The sequence below is a fragment of the Lactuca sativa genome, chromosome 8 (assembly GCF_002870075.4).
Source record: "Lactuca sativa cultivar Salinas chromosome 8, Lsat_Salinas_v11, whole genome shotgun sequence".
Classification (NCBI taxonomy): domain Eukaryota; kingdom Viridiplantae; phylum Streptophyta; class Magnoliopsida; order Asterales; family Asteraceae; genus Lactuca; species Lactuca sativa.
This window is the reverse complement of record NC_056630.2, coordinates 87,701,525-87,712,136: the sequence shown is the minus strand read 5'-3', so window position 1 is coordinate 87,712,136 and position 10,612 is coordinate 87,701,525. Positions and strand designations below refer to the sequence as shown.

Here is a 10,612-nt window from a genome sequence, read left to right as displayed (position 1 = left end):
CCATAGTTGCCCAAGTGACCAAATTTGGATCTACTTGAAGTCATCTTCTTCCTCCATTTACATCACTCACATATTTAACCATTTTCCTCCCATATGAACGAATTTTTCCAATCAAAATCCATGATGGTTTGATGCTTGAAGATTCCACTTACAGAATTGTCAAATTCCTTCTCAAACTAGCAACTACAGGTAGCTTTATCCTTCCTTTCTCTTCATTTTCATGTTATTAACCATAAGGATCTCTAAGTCCGATTTCTCCTTAAATAAATGGTGTTCAATTGAAATTTATGTTGTAATTTTTCTCCACGATCCATCTCCAATTTCAAACTAGTTAGTAGTTGTGAGATTTAGATGATTTAGTTTGTTTTGATGGGTTTTCCAAACCATAGAAAGTGAAATTCGAATCAAGTTATCAAAATCTATAATTTAGCTTGATTTTATGCTTAATGAATGTGTTTAATTCTAAATCCACGATCTATTTGTCACTTGGGACTTATGGTGATATTCACTTGATGTTTGGTTTAAATCCAACATCCATGGGGGTGATTTGGGTGTTTTCAATTCTAGGAATAATGGATCTAATTTTGGTGAATCATGTAACGCACGACCTAAATAAAATATGTACTTCATACAAGCCATCATAGAATTCGTTATAACTTACATCAAAAGATAGTTAAATAGGATCGGGTTTGAGCCAATTTTACAATTTTACAAAACATTCAAAAGGTTAGTTACCAAAAGAAACACTATGGCTACTCCATTAAGCTCTTTCCCGATTCCATGATGTTTGTACCTTCATTCATAAAGAAATATAAAAAAAGTAAGCTCAAGGATAAGTGAGTAGCTTTTCTTATATGTTTAAGATATTATAATCACAAAATCATGTTTTATATCAAAACAACTCATATACCCCTCATGGGCATGATACATATTTCTCATGTATTCTTAATCAACTCCATTTACTAGTATTATCTCATATCACGATTCAATTATCTCATTCAATCTTATCTTGTATATCATCAAGATTTCATCAAATCATATCAATAAAATTCTCATACATGATACCACCCAATCACCTCTCATGGGTTTTTTAGTATCAATTTCCATCATCTATAAATCATTCTCTTTCAAATCACATATATTCTTAACATAACAATTAAATTATAAACTCTTGGAATTTAGTTAAGCATACTAATAATCACTAAATCAATATATGAGTAAATCAAAGTTAACTCACCTTGTTCTTTATGGTTTATTTGGATGATACCCCAACCTTGGAAATTCCTTGCACGACCCTTCTTCTCTTTAAACTCATAAATATCATTAAACAGATAGTCATATAGGATCGGGTTCGAGCCAATTTTACAATTTTACAAAACATTCCAAAGTTTAGTTGCCCAAAGAAACAATATGGCTACTCCATTAAGCTCTTTCCCTTATCCATGATGTTTGTACCTTCATTCATAAAGAAATATAAAAAGTAAGCTCTAGGCTTAGTGAGTAACTTTTCTTATATCTTTAAGATATTATAATCATAAAATCATGTTTTATATCAAAACAAATCATATACTCCTCGCAGGCATGATAAATATTTCTCATGTATTCTCAATCAACTCCATTTACTAGTACTATCTCATATCACAATTCATTTATCTCATTCAGTCTCATCTTGTATATCATCAAGATTTCACCAAATCATCTCAATAAAATTCTTATACATGATACCACCCAATCACCTCTCATGGGTTTTCTAGTATCAATTTCCATCCTCTATAAATCATTCTCTTTCAAATCACATATATTCTTAACATAACAATGCAATTATAAATTCTTGGTATTTAGTTAAGCATACTAATAATCATTAAATCAATATATGAGTAAATCAAAGTTAACTCACCTTGTTCTTTATGGTTTATTGCGATGATATCCCAACCTTGCAACTTCCTTGCTCGGCCCTTCTTCTCTTTCAACTCATAAATATCATTAAAAAGATAATTATATAGGATCGGGTTCGAGCCAATTTTATAATTTTACAAAACATTCCAAAGTTTAGTTACTAAAAGAAACACTATGGCTACTCCATTAAGCTCTTTCCCTTATCCATGATGTTTGTACCTTCATTCATAAAGAAATATAAAAAGTAAGCTCAAGGCTTAGTGAGTAACTTTTCTTATATCTTTAAGATATTATAATCATAAAATCATGTTTTATATCAAAACAACTCATATATCCCTCGCGTGCATGATACATATCTCTCATGTATTCTTAATCAACTCCATTTACCTGTACTATCTCATATCACAATTCAATTATCTCATTCAATCTCATCTTGTATATCATCAAGATTTCTTCAAATCATCTCAATAAATTTTCATACATAATACCACCCAATCACCTCTCATGGTTTTCTAGTATCAATTTCCATCCTCTATAAATCATTATCTTTCAAATCACATATATTCTTAACATAACAATACAATTATAAATTCTTGGAATTTAGTTAAGCATACTAATAATCACTAAATCAATATATGAGTAAATCCAAGTTAACTCACCTTGTTCTTTATGGTTTATTTGGATGATATCCCAACCTTGGAACTTCCTTGCTCGACCCTTCTTCTCGACTTCCTAATCACAATTATCTCATACATATCATTAACAACATTAATTACACCTTTCAACTCATACACATAAAATCTAAAATATGAAGTCATATCATCATATCATCAAGATTTCATCAAATCATCTTTATAAAATTCTCATACATGATACCACACAATCACCACTCATGGGTTTTCTAGTATCAATTTCCATCCTCTATAAATCATTCTCTTTCAAATCACATATATTCTTAACTTAACAGTGCAATTATAAATTCTTGGAATTTAGTTAAGCATACTAATAATCACTAAATCAATATATGAGTAAGCATGAAAAAATTAAACTATATATTAGTTAATTGATATGTTTATTAAACTATGAATATGTCTTATACATGGTATATTTTATAAAGAAATCTACAATTTAGAAAAAAAATTGAATTTGTTAAGGTATAAATATAATTTTTTTATTAAAATTATATATATATATATATATATATATATATATATATATATATATATATATATATATATATATATATATGACTACAAAAATAAAATGGTTTGTATTAAAAAGTATTACCAAACAAATGAAACATATAATGATTGTTCTATTAAGATGCGAATACAACCAGAAAATATCATTGAATTTGGTGTCAGTCCAATGACAGTCTGAATGTGGTTTAACGACTATCTTACAACAAGTGGCAACTAGTTGTAAAGTAGGGAATTAAAATTTTGCTTAATATTCATGTTTTGAAAACCGAACCGAACCGGCTGGTTCAACCAGGAACCGATCCCGAATCCGGTTCTTAAATGTCAAAAAACAGGAATTCATGTGAACCAGTAAAAACCGGCAAAAACTGGTCCGGTTGAACTGGTCAAAACCAGAAATTTAAAAAAAAAATATTAATTTTTCTATTTTTGTTTATTTTTATATAATTAAAGTTAATAATAATGTAATTGTGATATCATCCGGTTTTTTGACCGGTCCGACCAGTTGGACCAGTTGAACCATAGAACCAGTAAGACGACCGGTTCAGTTTTCAAAACATTGTTTAATATAATATTAATGTTTGATTTGTCTAAAATAGCCTTAATGAAAACATTTTAAAAAAATGGTTCTTATATATATATATATATATATATATATATATATATATATATATATATATATATATATATATATATATAGAGAGAGAGAGAGAGAGAGAGAGAGAGGTTCCGTTGAGATTAAAAATAAAATAGAGATCTTGAAATTCAACATCAGCCACATATTTCACATCTGCCGCTATAACCCTCCGATGTACCGGCGCAACATGCCTGATATAATCATAAATCATTATACAGCTCCGTTCGTCCTTTCTCCTTCGCTACCATCCCCACCACCATAACCGCCTCCGCCACCGCCACCTCACCAGCAGACCCCACCATTGTCACCTCCGTTACATATACCAATGTCACATCTGTCATCACCACCTCTTTTGCAACCAACTATCATAATCATTTATAATTACTCAATCTGTGAACAGACATATATGTGTAATCGTTTATGATTAGGCATATACGTATAAACACGTATAATCTTATATGAATATACCTCTCTGCCATATAATCATTTATCATTAGACATACCCTGTTGCTTCTGGTACGCTGGAGCATTACAGTGACAAATGAGAAATATGTGGCTGTGGCTGAATCTAAAGATCTGTACTTTTTTTTTAATCTCAAGTGAACCGTATATATATATATATATATATATATATATATATATATATATATATATATATATATATATATATATATATATACCGACTACAAACGTCTACATACTTTGAAGCCATATTAATTTTTTTTAAATATGATTATAATATAAGTGCGTACAAAAATATAATAATATTATTTTCCATTTCACCAATGATAATACATATTAGAAAAATCTAAAAAACACATATAATCTTATATAAATATACCTCTCTGCCATATAATCATTTATGATTAGATATACTCTGTTGCTTCTGATACGCTGGAGCATTACAGCAGCAACTGAGAAATATGTGACTGAGGCTGAATCTCAAGATTTGTAATTTTTTTTAATCTCAAGTGAACCGTCCCTATATATATATATATATATATATATATATATATATATATATATATATATATATATATATATATATATATATATGTATGTATATATATATATATATATATATATATATATATATATATATATATATATATATATATATATATATATATATATATATATATAGGTTCAGGTTCTTTTGAGACCATTCTAATTTTGTGAGACCGTGAAACCAAATCTAAAAATAATTTTAAAATGCAAAATAAATGGAAAAATCCAAAAATTCTTTTTTTTAAATATTATTTTCGGAACTTGAATTAACTAAAAAAAATAAAAAAAATCCCGTTTTTTTTTTTGAAAAATACTTGAAATATTGTAAATAAAATATGACACTGACATATTCTAAAAAATAATTTTAAAATGTAAAATAAATGGAAAAATATAAAAATTCTTTTTTTAAATATTATTTTCGGAACTTGAATTAACTAAAAAAATAAAAAAAAAAGTCTATTTTTTTGAAAAATACGTGAAATATTCTAAATATAATATTACATTGTACATATTCTAAAAATAATTTTAAAATACAAAATAAATGGAAAAATCAAAAAATTCTTTTTTTAAATATTATTTTCGGAACTTGAATTAACTAAAAAAAATAAAAAAATGCGTCTCACGGTCTCACAAAATTAGGCCGTCTTACATGAACCTAACTCTCTCTCTCTCTCTCTCTCTATATATATATATATATATATATATATATATATATATATATATATATATATATATATATATATATATATATATACTAATAAAAGAGTAGTCTTTTTGCCAAGTGTCATAATATTAGATCTCCTAATTAATATGATGTCACTTGTCATTCTATTAATTCTCTATTTTAAATTCATTAAACCTCCTAATTAATGTGATGTTATTTGTCAATCTATTTATTCTTTATTTTAAATTTTAAATTTTATATTACTGTTTTCATTAGTCCACAAATAAAAAGAGTCTAATATATATGATAAATTAATTCCACATATTTATTTGAATCAATAATTATAATTTTACATAACTAATAAAAAAATCTATTAATTAATAATGTATTTAAAATTTTATATAAAATAATTGATTAATAATTTTGAATTTTTTACTATGAATATTTAATTAATTTTGTAACCGTGGTTTCCACGGATTATAAACTAGTATATATATAATCGTCTACATACTTTGAAGCCATATTAATTTTTATTTTTAAAAATGTGATTATAATATAAGTGCGTACAAAAATATAATAATATTATTTTCCATTTCACCAATGATAATACATATTAGAAAAATCTAAAAAACTGGTTTAAGTGATGTATTTAACACATGTGATAATAGTGGTTGCATCTGCAATTTACATCTACAAACAACATTCAACTTCATGTTTTATTCTGTATAATAAGTTTTTTCTAATACTTCCTTTGTATAACACCAAAGATCTCTAACTCTCATTAGTTTCTAATATAATATAAACCAATTTTTGCGTTGATGTATTTCAAGCTTACTCTATAACCGTAAAAAAGATGTATATCAGTGTGCCAGTTTGTATGAACGTTTCATATTTAACATGAAATATGAAACCAATTGGTAAAAGTATAAAAAATAACATTCATATAAAAAATTAAACATTTCAGTAATCAAAACATCTTATACTCAATAATACAAAGAAAGCAACCAGGCATAAACGTGTATTTACAAAATTGTTGTTAGAATTGAGCAAAATGTACACTACTACATACATATGGGGGAGAGAGATGTCTAACTAGCCAAGGATAAAAAGTTACATGCCCAAAATCCAAACTTTTTTGGCAAATACATGGCATTTTTTAAACTTAGAGGGGTTAGTATTGCTATTTTAGTGAACAAATGGGGAGGAATGATAGAAAACACAATCTTACTTACCTCATCTCCTAACCTTGTGCAAATCACTAATTTGCAAAAAAGGGCTTCCTAAACCTTTTGTTTTCTTTTCACTCTTTCTAAAAAAATAAAAGAACACAATCTCGTATTATATCATTTTACAGGTGTAATACACTAAATCAGTTAAAATTGTTTGTAAAGGAAATATTGGTTTCTAATAAGCAAACCAACATAACTGTCATTACATAACAATTCAACTGGTTTATTGTATCATATCTATAAAATGAAATGATACCATGATTGTATTTAATAGATTCTTCCTTTTTGGTTCTTTTTTTGGGGGTTGGTCACTAGAAACCATAGGATTCACTCACATACATATGACAAGTATAGTAAGGACAATTTACAACCCTTGATCTTCTTTGATGCTTGAATTCGACAATAGAGATTTGAAGATAATCGGTGCACCATATTGTGGGTAGAGTAGCATCAAAACCGTTGGTGCGTGTTGATACTTTGGAGATAACCGAAAGGAGAATCTTTGTAATATGATTGCAAGTGTCAATTTAGCTTGTAACATGGCTAGATTTTGTCCAATGCACGTACGTACACCGATCCCAAAAGGTATGAATGACACTGGGTGTTTAGCAGCACGAGCTACTCCATCTGAAAACCGTGATGGGTTGAATTCGTTAGCATCATTGCCCCAGATGGCTTGATCATGATGAACGGCTAGGATTGGAATAAGAAGCTCGGTCCCACGTGGGACCTTACATCCTCCCAGTTGGACATCCGCCTTTGCTCGTCGAATCGATGCGACAATCGGAGGGTACAACCTCAAGGACTCATTGAGAATCATGGTCAGCTGCACATGGGATCACATTTTATAAGTAAAAGTGAAAAGAATTTTTTTCATAAGGGTAAAATGGTAATTTAATAGGTTTGGGGGGGTAGAATGGTAATTTAACATCAGGTAGAAGACAAAACATGATTTTAGCGTGAGAGAGTACCGTCTTAAGCTTGGAAACATCATCTTTGGTGGGGATGTCACGTGGTCCGCACACCTTAAGCACCTCGTCACGTGCTATCACCTGCCACTGTGGGTGCATCGCTAGCAAGACCGTCGTCCACGTCAGCAGGTTGGATGTCGTCTGTTCTCCGGCGAAAAAAAAGCTCTTGCACTCCTCCGCAATGTCACGTGCCGTGATGGCGGGTGCCGTCGCCGGCGAGGAATTCACCGATTCTTTTGTACTCGCCTGGATCATAAGCCCAAGCAAATCCTTAGGCCCATTTTCCATTCCTTCTTTATCCCAATTTTCCCTTCTCCTTTCAATTACCCTCATTAACGATTTCTTGATTTCCCTCTCTAATCTCCAAGATTCTCTATTTCGTTTCGTGGGTAAAAACCTTTAAAAAAAATAATACTGTATAAATAAATTCGGTTATGAATACTAAAATAGGAGACACCATGGGTCATACTCGGAATTTGGTTAGCAATACTAGAATGGATGACACCCTGTGTCTCGAATCCTGATAATTATATAAAGAAAAGCTAGGATAATAGATTGTGACATGTACCTATAACCCGGGATAGTGACCTTTTGAAATGCTTCAGAAGCCAAGACCATTTGTTGAGCTTGTAATTGAAAAATGTGTTTTCCATCTTCATAACTACTACCAAATGCGGTCCTTGTGACGGTTTCCTCGGTTAAATTTTGGTACCATTGTGACACTTCAATTTCGACTTCATCGGAATTTGACATGTCTAACCATTTTTCTAACATTGTCACGATACTTGTCGTGGCATTGGGTATGAGTAACTGTGGTAAACAAAAAATATTTTTATTTGTTAAAGATAAAAACTTTTAGAAATACATGTAATCTAATGATTGAGAAAAAGTAAAAGTTAGCTTACTTTGAGATTCTCCATGTGAAAGGTGGGAGTGATGATTTTTCTATGGAGAGCCCATTTTTCACCTTTGAGGCTAAGGAGACCATCACCTTCAAGTTGTTTGATGAGAGGGTGGGCTTCATTTTTTTCATAAAATTCGGCTTTCGAGCTGAATATTTCTCGAATTAGGTCAGGTTCGGCTACTGTTAGCCGAACCGTGGGTCCAAACCATACTAAAAAAGTTGGACCTGCAAAAGGGTAAACAAAATTTACTATGAGAAAGAAGAAGTTGTTTTTATCTTACTTTTATACCATCATAGTAACTATAGAGCTAGAAGAAGTTGTTTGTATCTTTCTTTTATACCATGATAGTAAATATGAGAAAGAAAGAAGTTGTTTTTTATCTTTCTTTTATACGATCATAGTAAATATAGAGCTAGAAGTGGTAAGCATCAAGTTAAACAAAAAAAGGGTGGTGAGAAAGAAACAACACATGAGCCACTAATTTCATGAAGTTGTAAACTTGTACTCGTAGAGAGAGAGTAGAGAGAGAAAAGACAACTCAATGACTATGCCACTATCAAACAGAAACAAGTTCATTATCAAAACCAAGCTTCCCACAAAAATCTAAACGAATTATAAGGACACAAAGGGAACCGAAAAGGAAATCATAACTCCACGACTTTACATACAAAGATTTCTAAAAAATTCATGATCTTTATCCTTAATAAATACATAATTCTCCACTCCATAACCATTTTCTTTTTATATATACATATACATATATGTATTGAGAGAGAAAGAGAGAGAGAAAGAGAGTAAAATGAAGACTATATGCATCCAAGCTAAGGAGGTGGTCTAAAAAGCTACCTCCATATGTTGTCATGAATGCTATAAAGCGGACAAACCTAAAAATTAATCTTTTAAAACGATAAAATATAAAAAAAGACACCATCACATGAGAAATTTTCCAAATTCCCATACGCATAGGTGCACTCATGAATTTTAAAGGAAAACCCATGCCATTTTAAGAAAAATATAGACTGAAAATGATCCGAAATTTGATGATATAGTGATATATCTAGAACCCATTTCACTAATGCACAGTTTTCGACCCCATTTAGGAATCCAATTTATATACCATGTCCAAGATTCGAACTTGGAACATCTTTTAAAGAACCCATGTCTCTTTGACTTGAATAAGATCATTCGGTTACATGGGTTCAAATCCATTTGAAAGAAAAAAAAAAAAAGAAGAAGATGAAGAAAAAGACCCAATTTCTTAATCTTTTTCAAGATTAGAACATGAGAATTGAAGATCAAATATGAACATACCGTAGATTTTCTTCCAATGATGGTAAAAAGAGAGAACTCTCGGGAGAATATTGTGAGAAAAAGGCATGGGTTTTGAAGAAGCTTCCACCATTAAACTCACAAGCTCTTTAGCATTACCAATAAAGAAGCAATAAGGAGGTCCCCTTATGCCTTGTTTGGCAAAATGCTCTTCAATCTTCCTTGGCTTCCACCATAACAACACAAAAATCTTCACACCAAACACCATCACTATCAAGAAAATCAACACCACTTTCAACCACCATTTCAAGAACATCATATCGTCTTCCATTTTTTTGCTTTTCTTTTCGTTTCTTTTTCTTTCTCTCTCTAAAAAAAACTGTGTTTCTTGAGAGCTTTTAAGCACTGCTTTTTTGGGCTTGAGAGAAGCTGCCTCTTATCTTCTTCTTTGGTTATGTTTGTTAGTACTTGACAGTGGTTTGTTCTCCTTTTTAATGCCACCAACAAGTTTAGAGAGAGAAAGTGTGGAGAGAGAGTGTTGGGGGGGGGGGGGGGGGGGGGGGGGGGTTGGCAAGGCCAACGGCGTAGGGGCCGCCATTGGAAATTTGGAATTATAAGGGTCAACGAATGATAATATTATGATCTTACTCTTATAATTTGTTAAAGACACTAATACCCTTGTCTTTTGTAAGAAGGACTGGTTTTCTTTTTTCGGGGATCTTGAAATTGAATCTTGGATGGCCTTTTTCGTTTCACTTTCCAATATCATTAGTATATTACAAAAGTTGCAAGGGTTGGATTGTAAACAAAGAAATTCATATAATAATTTTTCGT

General features: G+C 30.5%; 1 protein-coding gene across 1 annotated transcript; it reads right to left on the bottom strand.

Moving 5' to 3' along the window:
* Nucleotides 1-6,348: 6,348 nt before the first annotated feature.
* Nucleotides 6,349-10,252, bottom strand: LOC111895162 (cytochrome P450 734A1). The gene is made up of 5 exons (XM_023891293.3): nucleotides 9,821-10,252; nucleotides 8,510-8,733; nucleotides 8,173-8,414; nucleotides 7,605-8,001; nucleotides 6,349-7,459 (listed from the first exon to the last, which is right to left on the bottom strand). The coding sequence occupies exons 1-5, from the start codon at nucleotides 10,107-10,109 to the stop codon at nucleotides 6,998-7,000; spliced, it is 1,614 nt and encodes a 537-aa protein (XP_023747061.1). The 5' UTR covers nucleotides 10,110-10,252; the 3' UTR covers nucleotides 6,349-6,997.
* Between the last annotated feature and the right edge of the window lie 360 nt (nucleotides 10,253-10,612).